This window comes from Hemiscyllium ocellatum, chromosome 7, assembly GCF_020745735.1.
Source record: "Hemiscyllium ocellatum isolate sHemOce1 chromosome 7, sHemOce1.pat.X.cur, whole genome shotgun sequence".
Classification (NCBI taxonomy): domain Eukaryota; kingdom Metazoa; phylum Chordata; class Chondrichthyes; order Orectolobiformes; family Hemiscylliidae; genus Hemiscyllium; species Hemiscyllium ocellatum.
In genome coordinates, this window is record NC_083407.1 from 55,155,908 (window position 1) to 55,176,613 (window position 20,706).

General features: G+C 40.8%; 1 protein-coding gene across 6 annotated transcripts in view; it reads right to left on the minus strand.

The window, feature by feature from the left end:
• pkp4 (plakophilin 4) overlaps positions 1 to 20,706 on the minus strand; it is a 231,376-nt gene that overhangs the window by 120,728 nt on the left and 89,942 nt on the right. For 5 of the 6 annotated variants that reach the window (XM_060827224.1, XM_060827225.1, XM_060827226.1 and 2 more), the window contains 2 exons: positions 758 to 889; positions 421 to 620 (listed from right to left, as the gene is read on the minus strand). In XM_060827224.1, the coding sequence (XP_060683207.1) occupies positions 421 to 620; positions 758 to 889 (332 nt within the window). The remainder of the gene's footprint in view (positions 1 to 420; positions 621 to 757; positions 890 to 20,706) is intronic. The other variant, XM_060827227.1, reaches the window with a different exon arrangement.

Sequence of the window (20,706 nt, forward strand, 5' to 3'; positions counted from 1 at the left end):
CAGCATCTTATTTGGTGGACTTGGGAAGAAAAGTGCACACTTTGTTCTTCAGATCTATACCCTGGAAGCTAAAAGACAGGAATCAATTGATAGAATTCAATCAAAGGTTGATGAGTCTGAGGTTTTTGGTCACTAGAAGAGTAATAGTTCTTTATTTTCACCACTTGCTATGGCAGGTACCCAGTATTTATCAATAGTGAAAAGGGCACCTATCAGAAATACTTAAAATGAGTAAACCATATCTATTTGCCAGAGAAAATGAAAATGTTTGTTATGACCACTTCCCAATGCAATGCCTGAAACAACAGTTGCAGGACGATTTTTGCCTATACAGTTTAAAATGCCAACCGTATAGAAGAGATTGATATGATGATTGTGAAGAAATTAAAATAAGGCATCAGCTTCCTGAAAATGTAGTACCTGGCCAACAGTTTGTCCCTCTGGCCTCGAATTTCGCACCAGATGATTACTGTTGGTGCTGCTCTGAACAGATTCCTGTAGGTTCCTTGTGTTAGTCTTGATCAAGTTCTGGCTGCTATAATAACTGCCTGCAGTCTCCTGGTAACCACTATCAGAATAGGAGTTCATTTGTGTGGAGCTTCGGGAGTTTCCAATAGATCCTGCACAGTTGGAGCAGACAGGTATAGCTTGTTATAATACAGCTGATTTGAGGAAATAGTCAAAGTACATTTTATTTTAGAACAGAGGATCTGAAAAAGTTGGTGTTGGTACAAATTGAAATTCATATACAACAGACCCTCACTTTCATGAAGAGAAGTTTGTTCAGGCACAGGAGTTGGCAACTTTTCACAGCCTGCTTCAATACTAAAGGATTGGGGATGAGTGTTTTCAGTAATTCTGCGTCTATTAATTCCTCCTATTGGTTCATCTGTAAGAAAAGTTAAGTGCTTTAGAATTCATTTCAAGATTAAAAAATCTTTCAATTAAGACTTGTATTTTTTAGCTATGTTGTTTCCTTTGATTAGAAATGATTGGTTTGTAATTTGGTAACTACACTTCTGACCACATCCTCAGGTGAGGAACTGTAGTCGGTTTCTGCCCTGCAAATTCCACGTAATCAGCAAATCAATATGATAATTCAAACAAGGATATACAGAATTCCATTGTCATGCGTAAGCCATCTCAGATGTCAGGAAGCATGCTTGGGAACACTGGAGACCTTCACAAAGGACCCCAATTTATTTTTGTGACGGTTAAATATAAATGCAGTTTTGAAGAATAAAAATGGACAAATCAAATTTGGGCAAACTTCAGCACAACACTTAATGACTTTTGGCTCCTCATTACCTAGCCCACAATAAAAGCTCCCCCACCAATAGACAAAATTCACTCCACACATATTACCTACCACATTGATGATAGCTATTGAAAAGGGAAAGATGGTAGTAGTAGTCTATAGGACTAACAGCAGCTATACTGTGGGACAGAGATTAAATCAGATTGCAAGTAACAAAGGAAATATATCGACCATGGTAACCTTTATCTTCATCTGGATTGGGATAGCTGGATCGGCCAACGAAACCAGGAAGAATTCATAGTGTATTCAGGATTTGGAGGGGCCGGTGTGGGACTGGGGTCTACAAACTTAAAAATCACAGCACCAGGTTATAGTCCAACAGGTTTATTTGGAACCACTGGTTTTCAGAGCACTGCTCCTTCATTGGGTGGTTATTTGTAACTATCAACCCACCCGATGAAAGAGCAGTGCTCTGAAAGCTAGTGGTTCCAAATAACCTGTTGGACTATAACCTGGTGTTGTGCGGTTTTTAATCCAGTGCATACAAGACAGTTTCCTAGAACAACATACGATGGATCCAATGTGGGATTAGGCCATTTTGGATTGGATAATATGTAATGACGCAGGCTTAATAAATGTCATAGTAAAAGATTCCCCAGCGATCATAACATGGTAGAATTCAACATTAAATTTAAGAGTGAGGAATGTAGAACACAAAGCAGAGCAGCATAGGAACAGGCTCTTAGTCAACCATGTCTGTGCCAAAACCTGTGCTAGGTTTTCAAAAAAAAGGGCAATTACAAAGAAATGGTGGCAGAGCTGGCTCGAGTGGACAGGGAAAGGATATATCCCAGTGAGGAAGAAGGATTCTAAAAAGGGGATAAGCTCACCATGGTTAACCAGCAAAGATAAGAATAACATCAAATTGAAAGAAAAATAATTACAAAATGGCCATGATTAATAGTAAGGTAAAGGATTGGGAAAGGTTTAAAAACCAAAAGACGGCAAAAAGAGAGGGAGAAAATAAACTCTGAGGTTAAGGTTGCAAGTAATATCAAGATGGACAGCATAAAAAGGAAGTGAGAAACCAAAGTGAATAAAAGTCCTTAGAGAATGAGGCTGAAGAAATAAGAATGGGAAGCCAAGAAATGGCACAAGTGTTAAAAATAAGCAATTTGCACAGTAGAAAACATTAATATTCTAAAATTACTAAATAATTGAAGGTCAAAATGAAATAACTACAATAACTATGACTGGAGAAAAGTGTTAGGAAAACTATTGAGGTTCAAGACTAAAACGTCCCCTGAACCTGATAGAATGCATCCTAGGAAATTAAAGGAAGTAGCTACAAACATAAAGGACATATCAGCAGTAATCTTCCAAGTATTCTTAGATTCTGGAAAAAATATAGAGGGATGAAAAAAATGCCAATGTAAAACCTTTATTTAAAAAGGGAAGGTGACCAAAAAAGGTAACTATAAGCCAGTTACTATGTATTTTATTTTGAAAATGTGAGAATAAATCTATTTTAAAGTATGTAATAGCAGAGCATTTCTCAATACAAAGTATGATTAAGCAGCGTCAACATTACTTTATGAAGGGGAAATCATGTCTGACCAATTTAGGAGAATTATTTGAGGTGGTGACAAGCTGGATAGATAAAGGGGAAGCGGTGGATGTCATATGTTTGAAACTCCAGACAGGCTTGAAACAGTACCGTACATTAGATTACTTAAGAGTCCACAGTGTTGGAGGTAGGATATTGGCATAGATAAAGGGTTAGCTAATTAATAGAAGACAAGGAGTTGAGATAAGGATAGCTTCTTCAGAATGGCAACTTGCAACTGAAGTACCACAGCGATCAGAGTTAGGGCTCCAATTATTTAGAATACACATTCATGACTTAAATGAAGGAACTGAATGCACTATCGCCAACTTTGCAGATGATACTAATAGATGGGAAGGCAAGAAATGATAATGGCAGGAAGAGTTTGCAGAAGAATGTGGATAGGTTAATCGATTGGGCGAAAAACTTGAAGTGAGGTTAGGCAATTTGGCAGGAAGACCAGAGGAGCAAAATATTATTTAAAACGGAAAAATGGCCCGCAGAAGGTACAGAACAGAGATTTGAGAGTCCTTGTTTGTGAATCACAGTAAGTTCAACATGTAATGAGGAAGGCAAACAGAATGTTGACCTTGATTTTAAAGGGAATGGAGTATAAATATATATATAATTTTGCCAAAAACTGTGGACAGTTTTGAGCTCCATATCTAAGCAAAGATTTACTAGCATTGGAGGTTGTCCAGAGAAGGTCGATTAATCCTTGGTGTGGTCCATGTTTTATGAGAGGTTGAGCAGATTCAGCCAGTACCTTTTTAGAATTTGAGAGAATGAGAGGTGACCTTGCTGAAACATTCAAGATGATTAGTGATTGACAAGGTGGATACAGAAAGGTTGTTTCCCTTTGTGGAGGAGTCTAGGACCAGAATGCATAATCTCAGAATAAGGGGTTGCACAGTTATGACAGATGAGGACAAATTTATTCTTTCAGTAGGTAGTGGAATTATTTACTGTACAAGACTGTACAGGGTGGGTTTTGAAGCATACACAAAGCTGAGATACATATTTTTAGTCAGTTAGAGAACCAAGGGTTTAGCAAAATGTAGAAAAGTGTCATCTCTGACAAGAGAAGTCAGGAGCAACATATTAGCCAAGAAAAAGCATACCATTTGGTGAAGATTAGTGGGAAGCCTAAGGACTGGGAAACCTTTTAAAACCAGCAGAGGATAACTAAAAAGAAGGAATAAGTGAGGAGATAAAGACATATGATGCTAAGCAAGCTGGCAATATTAAAGACTGCAAAGTGTTTTTTTAGCTAGAGAAAAGAGAAGCAAGAATGGACATTGGGCCACTGGGATATGAGGTGAGAGAACAGGAACAAAGAAATAATGGAGGAACTGAACAGGTACTTTGCATCAATCTTTACAGTGGAAGACATCAGTAACATATTAGAATTTTAAGGGAGTCAAGGGACAGAGATGAGTGTTGTGGCCACCACTAAGAAAATTTGTTGAGGGAGCTGAAAGGTCTGATGGTGGAAAAATCCACCAGGACCAGACAGATGAGTAATTGGAGATTGGCTAATGTTGTGCCTTTGTAAAGAGAAGTCTAAGAACTAAGTCCTGACAGTCTGACTTCGGTGGTGGGTAAGTTGTTGGAAGGGATCTAAAAAGATAGGGCTTATGTATTTGGATATTCAGCATAGTTTTGTGCAAGGGAGTTAGTGTAGAATAAACTTTGAACTTTTTTGAGGAAGTCACCAAGATGATGGATAAGAGCAGAGTGATAGACATTATTTACTTGGATTTCAGTAAAGCATCAACAAGGTTCCACATGGGATTCAGGGTGAACTTGTCAATTGAATACAAAAATTGGTTTAACGACTAAGATGTTAAGGGATTAATTTGCTCTGCTGACCTTCAATAAATTGGATGTTCCAGGGGTGGGGTAGTATGTTTCTGTCTTGCAAGTACAGTGTAAAAAAAATTACATTGCCATCTCCTACTATTCAGAGTACATTTACAGTATCATCTCCTATTCAGAATGAATAAGAATATTTTTGGAGTCAATCAGGTCACTGCATTGTGTCTTGAGTGGCATGTGACTGTGGGGATTGGCTGGGGTTGTCATGTGGGCATTAGTGACTGTGATATAAGATTTTGTATAAAGGAAGTAGTCGCTTTGCTCAGAGAGCTTCTCTTGACATGCTTCGCAAGCATCCTCCAAATCTTGTACCTGCTAAATAAATTTTAGCTGTTCACAGAAGTTGGCATATTGCAGCTGCACCAAGTGTGTAAGAAACTCAAGAAAAATAACCTAACACAGCAGGAGACAGTGTGATGGTGGAGGGTCGTTTTTCAGACTGGGGGCCTGTGACCAGTGTTCCACAGGGATTGGTGTTCGTTCCATTTTGGTTTGTCATATATATAAATGATTTAGATGTGAACATAAATAGCATGGTTAGTAAGTTTGCAGATGACAATAAGATTGGTGGTATAGTGGACAGTGAAGGTTATTTAAGATTACAACAAGATCTTGATCAATTGGGTCAATGAGCTAAAAAGTGGCAGATAGAGTTTAAACTAGATAAATGAGAGGTGTTGCATTTTAGTAGGGCAAATCAGGGCATAACTTATACACTTTACTGTTAAGTCCCGGGGAGTGTTGCAGAATGAAGAACCCCTAGGGGTGTAGGTTCATAGTTCCTTCAAAGTGGAGTTGTAGGTAGACAGGGTAGTGAAGGCAGCTTTTGGTATGCTTGCCTTTGTTGATCAGTGCACGGCGTATAGGAATTGGAAGTCATGCTGCGGCTGTACAGGACACTGATTCCAAACGTTGCCTAATCAATCACCTTTGGTTCAATTCTGGTCTCTCTGCTGTAAGAATGATATGAAACTTGAAAAGGTGCAGAAAAGATTTACAAGGATGTTGCCAGGGTTGGAGAGTTTGAGCCATAGGGAGAGGCTGAGTAAGCTGTGGTTATTTTCCCTCGAGCATTGAAAGCTGAGAGATGACCTTTTAGAAGCTGATAAAATCATGCAGGGCATGAATACTGTGAACAGTCAAGGTCTTTCACCCAGGTTAGGGGAGTCCAAAACTAGAGGGCAATGAGCTCCACAGATTCCCCACCTTCTGGCTTCAGAAATTCCTCATTGGAGTTCTAAAGGATTGTCCCCTCACACTAAGGCTATGCCCTTGGGTCCCAGTTTCTCTTCCTTGAGAAAAGAGCTTCTCCACGAGCACTCCATTCAGGTCACTCAGCATTCTGCAAGTTTCAATGAAATTCCCCCTCATCCTTCTAAACTCTACCACGCACAGACCCAGAGTCCTCAACTTCCCCTCATTAGGAGGAGCCTTTCATCCTCAGAATCGTTATAAGGAGAGGCTGATTAGGATGGAAATTATTTCCCCTGGAGTATAGGAGGCTGACAAATAGCCTTGGAGGTTTATAAAACCATTAGTGGCAGAGATAAGGTGAACACCAAAAAGGTGCTTTTCCCAGTGTGGGGAGTTCAAAGCTGGAAGGCATAGGTGAGATGGGAAAGATTTAAAAAAAGGACCTGAGGGTTAACATTTTTTAAAAAAAAACAGAAGATAGTGCAGGTATGCAGTGAGCTGGCAGAGGAAGTGGTAAAAGCAAATCCAACTGTAGCATTTAAAATACATTTACACGGATACGTGGATAGGAAAGATTTAGGGGGATCTGAGCCAAATAGGACAAGTTCAGTTTAGGAAACCTGATTGGCATGAATTAGTTGGACTTAATGATCTGTTTCTGTGCTGTATGGCTATTATTCTTGTAAAGGTCCCCAGACCCCTCCAACAAGCAACACCTGATGCAGCCTCAGCAGTACATTACAGCAGCAGCAATCTAGACATCTTGAAATTAATGTAAACAATGCACCTGCCTTCCTAACTGCCAACGAAACCTGCATGTTAACCCTTTGTGCTTCAGATTTCTAAAGCCTTTTCCTGTTTAGAAAATAGTACATGCCTCTATTCTTCCTGACAAAGTGAATAACCTTTCACATTGTATTCCATCTGCCATTTCTTTGCCCACTCTCCTAGCCTATCCAAGTCCTTGTACAGCCTCCATGCTTCCTCAACATTACCTGTACTCCACCATCTTGTATCATCTGCACATTAGCAATAATGCCTTCAGTTCCTCCATGCAAATCATTAATGGATAACATGACTAATTTTGGTCCCAACACGAAATTCTGCAGAACTCCACTAGTTAACGGCTGCCATCCTAAAAAACAATCCCTTTATCCCCTCTCTCTGCCTTCAGCCAGCCAATCCATATCCATGCCAGTGTCTTGTCTGGGCTCTAATCTTATTTAGCAGCTTTCTGTGCAGCACAATGTCAAAGGCCTTCTGGAAGTCCAAATAGATCACAGCCACTGGCTCTGCTATGTTCAACTTTCTCGTTATCTCCTCAAAGAGTTCTAAAAGACTTGTTAGGCATGACTTCTCCTTGAAGCTGTGCATGCTCAGCCCTGTTTACCATACACTTTGAAGTATTCTGCAATCTTGTCCTTAATAACGGACTCAAAATCTTGCTGATGACCAAAGGTCAGACAAACCAGTCAGTCTTCTGCCTCCTTCCCTTCTTAACCAGTTGTATTACATTAGCAATTTTCCAGTCTTCAGAGATCTTCTTAGATACCAGTGATTCCTAGAAGATAACCACCAATGCCTCCACAATCTACTCAGTACCTCCTTTAGTACCATGAGTAGTAGTCCATCTGGTCCAGATGACTTATCTGCCTGCAAACCTTTCAGCTTTCCAACATCTCTTTAAAGATGGGCATGACACTGACCTCTGCCACCCAACCCTTGAAGTTCTGGATTTTCCCAGCGTAAAGACTGATGCAAAGCACTAGTCATTTCCTTCACCATTTCTTTGTGTCTCATTACCTATTCTCCAGCCTCATTTTCCAGCACTTCATGGCCCACTTTTGCCTGTCTTGTAACTTTTTCTTTTAAATAAAAGCATTCATTGAATATGGGCATCACTGGTCAGTCTGCATTTATTGCTCATACCTAGTTGCTCTTAAGGTGGTAGTCCACATATTATAAGTTGACAACATACCTTAAGAAAACTCTTGCAATTTTCTTTTATATCACCAGCTAACTTACCGTCATATTTCATCTTCTCCCTTATTGCTTTTTCAGTTGTCCTCTCCTGGTTTTTAAAAGATTCCCATTGATGTTCATCACACCATATGCTTTTTCTTTTACGCTGTCTCTGACTTCTCATCAGCCAGAGTCACAGAGATGAACAGCACAGAAATACACCCTTTGATCCAACCTGTCCATGCTGACCTGTTATCCCAAAGTAAAAACAAGGACGGCAGATGCTGGAAACTAGAGTCTAGACAATGGTGGTGCTGGAAAAGCACAGCAGGTCAGACAGCATCCAAGGAGCAGGAAAAATCGACGTTTTGGACAAAAGCCCATCATCAGGAATATTCCTGATGAAGGGGTTTTGCCCGAAACGTTGGTTTTCCTGCCCCTCAGATGCTGCCTGACCTGCTGTGCTTTTCCAGCACCACTCTAATCCTGACCAGTTATCCCAAGCCAATCTAGTCCCACCTGCTAGCATCCTGCTCATATCCCTCCAAACCCTTCCTATTCATATACCCATCCAAATGTCTTATAAATGTTGTAATTGCACCAGCCTCCAACACTTCCTCTGGCAGCTCATTCCATACACTTACTACCCTCTGGCCTCTTTTATATCTTTCCCCTTTCACCCTAAACCTATGCCCTCTAGTTCTGGACTCCCCCAACCCAGGGAAAAGACTTTGTCTATTTATCCTATCCATGCCCCTCAATTTTGTAAACTGTAAGGTCACCCCTCAGCCTCCAATGCTCCAGGGAAAACAGCCCCAGCCTGTTCAGCCTCACCCTTTGGCTCAAATCCTCCAATCCTGGCAACATCCTTGTAAATCTTTTCTGAACCCTTTCAAGCTTCACAACACCTTTCCGATAGGAAGGAGACCAGAATTGCATGCAATATTCCAACAGTGGCTTAATCAATGTCCTGTACAGCCACAACATGACCTCCCAACTCTTGTACTCAATACTCTGGCCAATAAAGGAAAGCATACCAAATGCCTTCTTCACTACCCTATCTACCTGTGACTCCACTTTCAAAGGAGCTATGAACCTACACTCCAAGGTCTCTTTGTTCAGCAACACTCCCTAGGTCCTAACTATTAAGTGCATAAGTCCTGCTAAGATTCGCTTTCCCAAAATGCAGCACCTTGCATTTATCTGAATTAAAATTTGTCTGTCACTTCTCAGCCCATTGGCCCATCTGATCAAGATCCAGTTGTAATCTGAGGTAGCCTTCTTTGCTGTCCACTACATCTCCAATTTTGGTGTCATCTGCAAACTTACTAACTGTACCTCTTATGCTCACATCCAGATCATTTATATAAATGACAAAAAGTAGAGGTCCCAACACTGATCCTTGTGGCACTCCACTGGTCACATGCCTCCAGTCTGAAAAACAACCCTCCACCATCACCCTCTGTCTTCTACCTTTGAGCCAGTTCTGTATCCAAATGGCTAGTTCTCCCTGTATTCGGTGAGATCTAACCTTGCTAACCAGTCTCCCCGAGGAACCTTGTCGAACACCTTACTGAAGTCCATATAGATCACATGTACCGCTCTGCCCTCATCAATCCTCTTTGTTACTTCTTACAAAACAAAGCCGTGTTGACTGTTGCTGATCAGTCCTTGCATTTCCAAATACATGTACATCCTGTCCCTCAGGAATCCCTCCAACAACTTGCCCACCACCAGGCTCACTGGTCTATACTTTCCCGGCTTGTCCTTACCACCCTTCTTAAACAGTGGCACCATGTTTGCCAACCTCCAGTTTTCTGGTACCTCACCTGTGACTATCGATGATACAAGGATCTCAGCAAGAGGCTCAGCAATCACTTCCCTATGCATTATGTCTTATGCATTTCAAGACATCCAGCACTTCCTCCTCTAATTATGGACATTTTTCAAGATGTCACCATCTATTTCCCTACATTATATCTTCCATATCCTTTTCCACAGTAAACAATGATGCAAAATATTCATTTAGTATCTCCCCTATTTTCTGCGGCTCCACACAAAGGCCACCTTGCTGATCTTTGAGGGCCCTATTCATTTCCAAGTTACCCTTTGGTCCTTAATGTATTAATAAAAACCCTTTGGATTCTCCTTAACTCTATTTGCCAAAGCAATCTCATGTCCCCTTTTGCCCTCCTGATTTCCCTCCTGAGTATAAAGGTAGTAGGAGTATACTTAAGGATTCACTTGATCTATCCTGTCTATATCTGACATATGCTTCATTTTTTTTCTGAACTAAACTCTCAATTTCTTTAGTCATCCAGCATTCTCTATACCCAGCCTTTCATTTCTCCCTAACAGGAATATAATGTCTCTGCACTCGCTTTATCTCATTTCTGAAGGCTTCCCATTTTCCAGCCATCCCTTTACCTGCAAACATCTGCCCCTAATCAACTTTTGAAAGTTTATTTCTAATACCGTCAAAATTGGCCTTTCTCCAATTTAGAACTTCAACTCTTTGATCTGGTCTATCCTTTTCCATCACAATTTTAAAACGAATATTATGGTCGCTGGCCCCAAAGTGCTCCCCCACTGACACCTCAGTGACTTGCCCTGCCTTATTTCCCAAGCGTAGGTCAAGTTTTGCACCTTCTTTAGTAGGTACATCCACATACTGAATCAGAAAATTTTCTTGTACACATTTAACAAATTCCTCTCCATCTAAACTCTTAACACTATGGCAGTCCCAGTCTATGTCTGGAAAGTTAAAATCCCGTACCATAACTACCCTATTATTCTTACAGATAGCTCAGATCTCCTTACAAATTTTTTTTTCAATTTCCCTCTGACTATTAGGGTTTTGCCTTGCCTCCCCTTTGTATGGTTCTTTTTATTGGGATGAATCTCTGCTGTGCATCCGGTTTACTCCCAGAAACTCCAATCATTGCTGTTTCACTCTCTTCCCTATGTTTCCTTCCAATCAACTCTGGCCAGCTCCTTTTTCATGTCTTTGTAGTTCTTTACTCAATTGTAGCTTCTCCAACTCAAACAGCAGGGTGATGTCCAACACATTATGGTCACTGTCCCCTAAGGGTTCCTTCACTTTACGCTTCCTAATCAAGTCTGCTTCATTAGACATCACCAAATCCAGAATTACTTGTCCCCTAGTGGCTCTGCCAAAAGCAGCTCAAAAATAAAAACATCTCTTAGAAATTTTACAAATTCGCCTTCATGAGATGTACTATTACCCTGCTTTTTTCCCTCAGCCCACCTGCACATTCAAGTCCCACATGACTGTTGTAAAAGGTGGCAGAAAAACTGTAATTCTATTTCACAGAATTTGAAACTTGAAAGTAACAGCCCAATGCAGTTTTGCTGGTCAACTGAATTCAAAGCTTTATTGGAAGTATTGTTTGCAATATTGCTGTAGAAAATTTTAAAATACTTCAGAATTGAAAACAAGGGAAATAAGGCATCATTGTATCATTACAGAATTATTCAAACTTTCTAACAGCAGAATTTAAGCAGTATTGGCTTACTCTAAGAATACAAGCCTAAAGATGCAGATTACATACAGCACTGAAATGCTACAAGTGTAAAACACCTTTAAAAAGGATCAATAAACAAAGATTATTTCTCCTTCCATTTCTTCTTAAAGATTCCAAAGAGATTTAGGCTCAGAGATGAATCAAACAGAATACAATTGACTTGGATAAAATAATTCCTATGGTACAGAATTGTTTTAAAACAAAGTATTAAGTCTGGAGCCGAATAAGTTAAATTGTATTTTGTTTCTGGTATTTGACCTGTTAGGAGTAGTGTTAACATCATGGAACAATAGAATTTACAAGCAGAGGCAATGCCCTGGCAATGACAAAAGGATGCTGTGTATGCAAAACTGTATGCCATTTCAAGAGAATCTGCAGAAGTCTGACACAATTTAAGCATAAGGGTAAAAAATGAGGTCTGCAGATGCTGGAGATCAGAGCTGAAAATGTGTTGCTGGTTAAAGCACAGCAGGTTAGGCAGCATCCAAGGAACAGGAAATTCGACGTTTCGGGCATAAGCCCTTCATCAGGAAGCATTTAAGCATAGTAAAAATTCAAAAGCTAACTCAAACAATGACAACAAGCTTGGACCACCTCCTCCAGGAAAAACCTTGAGCCATTCCTACATGACAGCGACTTTCACGTAGTCCATTTACATCAATCTTAGAGTCATAGAGATGTACAGCATGGAAACAGATCCTTTGGTCCAACTTGTCCATGCTGACCAGACATTCTAAATTAATCTAGTCCCATTTGCCCATATCCCCCTAAACCCCTTATATTCATATACCCATCCAGCTGCCTTTTAAAATGTTACAGTTGTACCAACATGCACACCTCCTCTGGCAGCTCATTCCATAAATGCACCACAGTTTCAGCTTCGTACATGAGCAAGTATTGTCCCATCACATCAAATACCATGGCTGAAGGATCAGATGTTACAGACCTGACACTACACAGCAAAAAAGAGGAAATACTGAATATTGCAGGCATGCTACAAAAAGTGCCATGAAATATCAGAAAGTACAGAATGCACACACAAAACTACCAAGAAATCAAGCCAGAGGGCATGTTAGATACTAAAACTAAAAGTTGAACAATAGGCAAGACAGGAGTAAACAGTACATTGGACAAAGAAATGTGCTAAGTCGTTCATAGAATATGGTTTACTTGAACTTTCAGAAGGATGTTGATAAAGTCTCACATGCGACATTTGTTTGCAAAATTGAAGTGTATGGGATTTGGGGTAGTGAACTGAAATGGATGGAGAACTGGTTACCAGACAGAAAGTTAGGAATATGGATAACCGGGGGTTTGAGTAGCAGCCAGTGACTAGTGCGGTACTGCAGAAAGCACTACTCGGACCCCAGCAATTCACTACGTATAATATTAGTGATTCAGATGAGGGAACCAAAATGTAATATCCCCATGTTTGCAGACAACAAAACTGGGCAGGCAGGTAAAACATAAGCAAAAACGAGGACTGCAGATGCTGGAAACCTGCCTCTGGATTAGAGTGGTGCTGGAAAAGCACAGCAGGTCAGGCAGCATCCAAAGAGCAGGAAAATTGACATTTCGAGCAAAAGCCCTTCATCAGGAATAGGGCTCTCTTCCTGATGAAGGGCTTTTGCCCGAAATGTCAATTTTCCTGCTCCTTGGATGCTGCCTGACCTGTTGTGCTTTTTTAGCACCACTCTAATCCAGAGGCAGGTAAAATGTGCAGAGGATATGGAAATGCTTTAGTGTGATTTGGACAAGTTGAATGAGTGGTCAAATGGATGGCAAATGATATATTATGGATAAATGAGATTTATCCACTATGGTATCAAAAACAGGGCAGATTATTGAATGGCTTGGGAAAGACTTCATGCAAGTGATGGACCAATGTTCAGTAAGGGGCGGCACAGTGGCTTAGTGGTTAGCACTGCTACCTCAGTGGCAGGGACCCAGATTCGATTCCAGCCTTGGGCGACTGTCTGTGTGGAGTTTGCACATTGTCTCAGTGTCTGCGTGGGTTTCCTCCAGGTACTCTGGTTTACTCCCACAATCCAAACATGTACAGGTCAGGTGAACTGGCCATTTTAAATTGCTCACAGTGTTAGGTACATTAGTCAGAGCGAAATGGGTCTGGATGGGTTACTCTTCGGAGGGTTGGTGTGGACTTGTTAGGCCGAAGGGCTTGTTTCCACACCGTAGGCAATCTAATCTAATCAGAGAGATACCCCTCATAGAACAGGGAACATAGCCCTTTTACCAACGAGGGAGGATCGGTCTTCCTCAGCGTGGACTATAACATGGTTGCGAGGCAATGTCTTCCTGCCCTGTACCACGAATTGCATGGTTGACCCTGACCATTCTTACACAGTTCCAGGCTGGATCATTTATGACAAACATTCATCTAGTCTGGGACTTGATTCTCATCTTCCAGAGCACTGGCCTTCCTGCCCTTTTATCAGGAGAATGCATCACCAGGGTAGAGAGCAAATATTTATTGGGAATTCTATATGCATTCCAAATTGGGATGCAGTTTGTTGCATGGACTCAACTTCTGTATGCTGCCACACAGAATGTCTCATCAAGGACAATGTGTCTAAGATGTGCCCATTCATTTAGGGAGAGGAGTGTCTCAGGACTGTCCTTACCTGGTTAGTAATTTTCTACTTGTGTGGAACCACTCCTACACCTGTTTAAAGAATATTGGTAGGATTGGTTCTGCATAGGTTGAGCTTCCTGGTAAGTTTTTTGACTTACACTGTTAACATGCTCATATTCACAGAGCTAAGTGATGCATGGTGGATGTGTGCACGCAAAAATATGCACACCATAGTGTTCTCTGCAAGGAACATAGCTGGGGAAAATGTTCCAGATTCAGTCAGTGGCAGATGGACTGCCTGGGAAGAACCTGGAGCACAACCTCCCTCTACATAGAAGTTTATTTTAGATCTGTTGAGAGATCCTGGCTGGTCAACTAGCAACAGCCAAATGCCAGAATCACCACTTGCATTCATTGAGGACGTGGGACAGGCCAGGCTCAAGGACTATTCTATAGGAGTTACATATTGGCCTGAAATGAAATGATCTCTGCCATGTTGTGGTACGTGGTGGTCACTTTGATTCCTTCCCCAGAGTTTGACACAGGTGGTGTATAGATTTCTTCTGCGACAAAAGGCAGCACTCGGTTGCAGCTGAGGTTTCAAATCTTCCTTTTTTTTGGGTGGGGTTCAACGTGGGTGTATCTTCACACCAAGATAGCTACTCTGACTTCAAACCCTGCAGTAACATTTTCAGTTAAGCCTCCTCCTAAGATGATGTACCACAGTGACATATTTGTTGCACTCTGTGCAGTCTCATACAGCTCTTGCCCATATATGGATATGATCTCATTAATTCAACACCAGAGTTGCCTGGCTTTTAGCAGGATCTAATTAATGTTTGAGACACAGTTATTGCGCATGGAAGTAAGGTCATGCAGCATAGATTAAACTTAATTAAACTTAAGTGTTGCTGAACAAAGAGACCTTGGAGTGCAGGTTGGTAGCTCCTTGAAAGTAGAATCGCAGGTAGATAGGATAGTGAAGACGGCTTTTGGTATGCTTTCCTTCAGTGGTCAAGAGCATTGAGTATAGGAGTTTGGAAGTCATATTGCAGCTGTATATGGCATTGGTTAGGCCACTGTTGGAATATTGCACGCAATTTTGGTCTCCTTCCTATCGGAAATACGTTGGTGAAACTTGAAAGGGTTCAGAAAAGATTTACAAGGATGTTGCCAGGGTTGGAGGATTTGAGCTATAGGGAGAGGCTGAATGTATATGTTCAAATGTGTTTTGAATGTTGTAAGAACGCACCAGAAGGACCCTCTCATAGGTCTGTTCTTGGGTCTAGTAAGGGTGGTCATTAACAGAGTAGAAAATGTGTTGCTAGTTAAAGCACAGCAGGTTAGGCAGCATCCAAGGAACAGGAAATTCGACGTTTCGGGCCAGAGCCCTTCATCAGGAATGAGCATTAACAGGTCAAGGCAGCAGACTGTGGAGAGTGCTGCACACACTGCCTCTCATCTGTGGTTATATGCATGGCTGTGGGAGCAAAGTGGGCATTGCACGCTCTTCAGTATTGTTCAGAAGTTCTATGACCAGCAGGTGCAGACAGTGTACTCTCAACCCTCATGTTTTCCCAGCAAGCTGGGGAATGATACATCTCAACAGAAGGGGTGGAAAAAAAATTAAGGCAGGCTATAATTTAAGCTCTATGAAGAAATAAAGGATTAATCATAAATGTTTTTAAAAATGTTTACTGTATTGATAACATTGTTCTAATACTTCATCTGAAGGGACAAACGTTTTGCAAGTGGTCAAGGAATATGATGAAGAGGTAGTTATGAACAGATTGCCCTGACTGTTTTTACCTCATCTTTGTCCAATGACTGCAAATGCTAGAAACCAGATTCTGGATTAGTGGTGCTGGAAGAGCACAGCAGTTCAGGCAGCATCCAAGGTGCAGCAAAATCGACGTTTCAGGCAAAAGCCCTTCATCAGGAAAGGGCTTTTGCCCGAAACGGCGATTTTGCTGCAACTTGTTTGTTGCCTGAACTGCTGTGCTCTTCTAGTACCACTAATCCAGAATCTGGACAAAGATATGGATGAGTTTTAAATGTTAATATAACAACTGTATTACTTGTCCTTTTTCTTAAAATAAACTGGGACTTTGGCATTGATAGTATAATTTTGCAGATGGTACAAAACTTTGCAATATAGTTTGACATGGAGCAGGATAGCAGACTTCAAGGAAGCAGACAGATGAAAACAAGTAGAGACAGAGCAAGTACACTTTAATATGGATAAATACAAAATAAAACTGAGGAAGAGAAAAATAAAATAGGGGCAGTAGGTTCAAAATGGTACAAATTTAAAGGGGTAGTAGAACAACAAAAGGACTTTGGGCAGCGTACTCAAGTTTACTGACATTGATGGGGCAAGTTGATAAGGGGAAGACCCTATAGGGATACTCAATATTACAAATAGGTTGATAGTTATTGATGCATGGGCTACAGGAAATAGAACAATGGAGTAGAAACTAATTTACAAAGATCAGGTTGCACGCTTTCTCACTGAGCTGGTAGATTTGTTGTCAGATGTTTTGTCACTATGCTAGGTAACAGTAAGCCTCCAATGAAGCTGTGTTCTGTCCCGCTTGCAATTTGTCTTGTTCTGTTATGGTGGGTGATGTCACTTCCAATTCTTTTTCTCAGAGGTTGGTAAATGGTCTAAATCAGTATGTTTGGGAATGGAGTTCTAGTTTGAATTCCAGCTGCTAGGAATTCCCGTTCATGTCTTTTGTTTAGCCTGTCCCAGTCGAAATGGTATACCTTTGTCTGTGTGTTTGGATATCTGTGATGGCTGGTTGTCTTTTGGTAGCTAGCTGGTGCTCATGTATCCTGGTGACTAGTTTCTTGCGTGTCTGTCCAACGTAATGTTTTTTGCACTCCTTGCAGGGTATTTTGTATATAACATTTGTTCTGCTGGTTGTTGGTATGGAGTCCTTGAAACAGCTCCTGATGAATTTAAGTGTAGTGGTAGGTTTGTGGGCTACCATGGTGCCTTTGGGCCAGAGTAGTCAGCTGTCATCTCAAAGTGGTCTTTAATGTATGGCAGGGTGGCCAGAGTTTCTGGGCATGTTGTCTCTTCTTGTTTAGGTCTGTTCCATCAGAATCGGCAGTCAATGCTTATTGGGTACCCGTTGTTCCAAATACGCTGTACAGATGTTTTTCTTCTGCTTCTCATTGTTCTTGGGTGCTGCAATGTGTTGTGGCTGGTTTAAATAATGCTCTGATGCAGGTGCATTTGTGGGTGTTGGGGTGATTGCTCCTGTGGTTGATTATTTGGTCAGTGCGTGTGACTTTCCTGTAGAAATCTAAAGGATCCAACACATCCCATTTCTACAGATTACCAAAAAAGGAAAACAAGGGGCTCCCCTCTGACCTTTAGTCTCACTCTGGTACACTGACATACAGACTAGCAAAGGAACTGCAACACAAACTGAAACACTGAGTAAGACACAGCCCACTCCACCCAAGAATTCCTTAACAAAGGCACCAAGGTAGAAGACAATGAGGTCATGGTTTCCTTTGACATGATGGCCTTATTCACATCAACAAACATTACCCTAAACAAAGAAACACTGGCCTCACTGCTAGACAAACAAAGGACACACACGCCTGACAGTACCAACTCCATCAGCAAGGACAGCATCGTCAAATTTGTAGACTTGTGCCTCTCAACCCACTTCACCTTCACAACAAGATCTACAAACAAATCAATAGGACGACTCTGGGATCACCAATATCAGGACTCTTAGTAGGAGCAGTTACAGAGGTTAGAATGAATAGACCTTCCCATGATCCAGCCCAAGCTTTGGGTCTATGTGGATAACACTTTTGTCATTATGGAATGCAACAAATTAGAAGAAACCCACAAACACAATCATCCTTACCAATATAAAGTTCACCAGAGAAAGAAAACAACAACACACTCCCCTTTCTAGGCATCACAGTAGAACAAAACACCAATGGAGAGCTGCAGACCATGGTCGACAGGAAAGCCACACACAGACCAAATATTCAACTACAGGAACATTCACCCTAACACCCACAAATGGAGCTGCATCTGAACATTTAAAATCAGCCACAACACACTGCAGCACCCAGGAACTACGAGAAGCTAAGGAAAAATAGCTATACAACATATTCAGAACAAGGGGTACCCAATAAGCACAGTCCGCCGATTCCTACACAGACCTAAACAAGATGACACAAGATGCCCAGAAACTCTAGCCACCCTGCCATAGACTAAAGACATCTTGGAGATGACGACTCGACTACTTCAACCCCGATGCATCATGATAGCCCACAAACCTACCACCACACTGAAATAGCCCGAATTTAAAAGGATCCCATACCATAAACCAGCAGAACGAATGTCCTATACAAAATACCCGGACAGGACAACAACAAACATTACATTGGATACATGAGCAGGAAACTTGTCACCAGGATACATGAGTACCAACTAGCCACCAAAAGACGTGACCAACTATCATTGGTATCCATACACACAGACGAAGAGAGACACCAGTTCGACTGGAACGATATATCCATCCTGGGTCAGACTAAACAAAGACATGCACAGGAATTCCTGGTGGCTTGGCATTCAAACTTGAACTCCATGAGCAAACATATTGATTTGGACCTCATTTATCAACCCCCCAGAAAAAGAACCGGAAGTGACATCACCCACCACAAAAGACCAAGACACAAATAGCAAGTGGGACAGAACACCAACGCTTTATCGGAGGCTCACTAAATGATGTTACCTAGCATGGTGATGAAACTTCTGAGAACAAATATACCAGCTCAATGAGTAAACTTACAACCTGATCCAACCCAAGCTACAAATCTTCTCCAAGATCATAGTTTACAAAGACTTAACATAATTAGTGAGAGAACTACTTCGTGGTGGTAAAGAAAAAGTAGTATGAGGAAAAATTATTCCATAATCTAGAAAACACTAACTGAAAAGGGTGAGGAAACAGATTTAATCAGAACTTTGAACAGCAAGTGGGCATGCATTTGAACAGAACTATTTCACTATTATTATGGAGTAAAAGAGGTATAGGATGAAACTGAACATTTCTGTCAAAGAACCAGTTGAGGCAAAATAAGCCAAATTGTTCCCTTTGGAGCTGAATATTCTATAATACTAATTTTATTTGCGAACTGTATCTCTGGATACATGTTATTGATTTGCATGTTTGAGAAAACCTTTAACAGATCACAGAACATGTGAATTGTCAGATTTAGTTAACAAAAGGATAAAAATGAAAAGATTGCATATGTATTTTGAGCACATTGTTGGAACAGGTAATATCAATAGTTAAACCGTTGTAAACTAAGATAAAGTATTGTAGAAATGAAACAATGCAAACATGCTAATTTAAAAAATATTCAACATTCACTTTAATAATATTTCTGAAGAACTATTTGTTATAAAGATTTTCATCAGATAAACATATTTCATATTCTTTGAAGGGTTCAAAGTGCTTAAAGCAGTTCAGCTGAACCTGAAACTGACTTGCCCAAATTGGCCTTTTTGCTAAAACATAACCAGGAAAGCAAAAACTGTTTTTTTTTAAGACCTACAAAAGGTACTGAACTGCTAATACCAATTATCTACGCAGGAGTTAACGTTCAGGAAGTTTAAATGTTCACAAAAGGCTTCGTTTTCTTTATATTGATCTCATCCATAACTTCACTAGTTGATATTTTAAGTTTGGAAATGTAATAATTTTCACAACATTTAAATCAAACATTAGTTCCAGATTTCTTCCATCCTGAAGACATTCCCTCATCGTGGAATAGCTATCCACCGTGAAGGCCGAGATTTCTGAATACTTGGAAGTGTATGGTAATATAAGGCAAAGTCAGCATGATTTCATCAACGTGAGGTCATGCTTGACAAATCTGCTAGAATTCTGAGAATTTGTAAGGAGATCTCAGTAGTCTGTAAGAATAATAGGGTGGTTATGGTAGGGGATTTTAACTTTCCAAACATCGACTGGGACTTCCATAGTGTTAAGGGCTTAGATGGAGTGGAACTTGTTAAGTGCGTACAAGACAATTTTCTGATTCAGTATGTGGATGTACCTACTAGAGAAGGTGCAAAACTTGACCTACTCGTGGGAAATAAGGCAGGGCAGGTGACTGAGGTGTCAGTGCAGGAGCACTTTGGGGCCAGCAACCACAATTCTATTAGTTTTAAAATAGAGATGGAAAATAATAGACCAGATCTAAAAGTTGAAGTTCTAAATTGGAGAAAGGCCAACTTTGACAGTATTAGGCAAGAACTATCAAAAGCTGTTTGGGGCAGATGTTCGCAGGTAAAAGGGATGGCTGGAAATGGAAAGCCTTCAGAAATTAGATAACCAGAGTCCAGAGAAAGTATATTCCTGTCAGGGTGAAAGGGAAGGCTGGTAGGTGTAGGGAATGCTGAGTGACTTAAGAAATTGAGGGTTTGGTTAAGAAAAAGGAAGCAAGCACATGTCAGGTATAGACAGGATAGATTGAGTGAATCCTTAGAGGAGAAAGGCAGGTAGGAGTATACTCCAGTGAGAAATCAGGAGGACATAAAGGGGACATGAGATAGCTTTGGCAAATAGAGTTAAGGAGAATCCAAAGGGTTTTTACAAATACATTAAGGACAAAAAGGTAATGA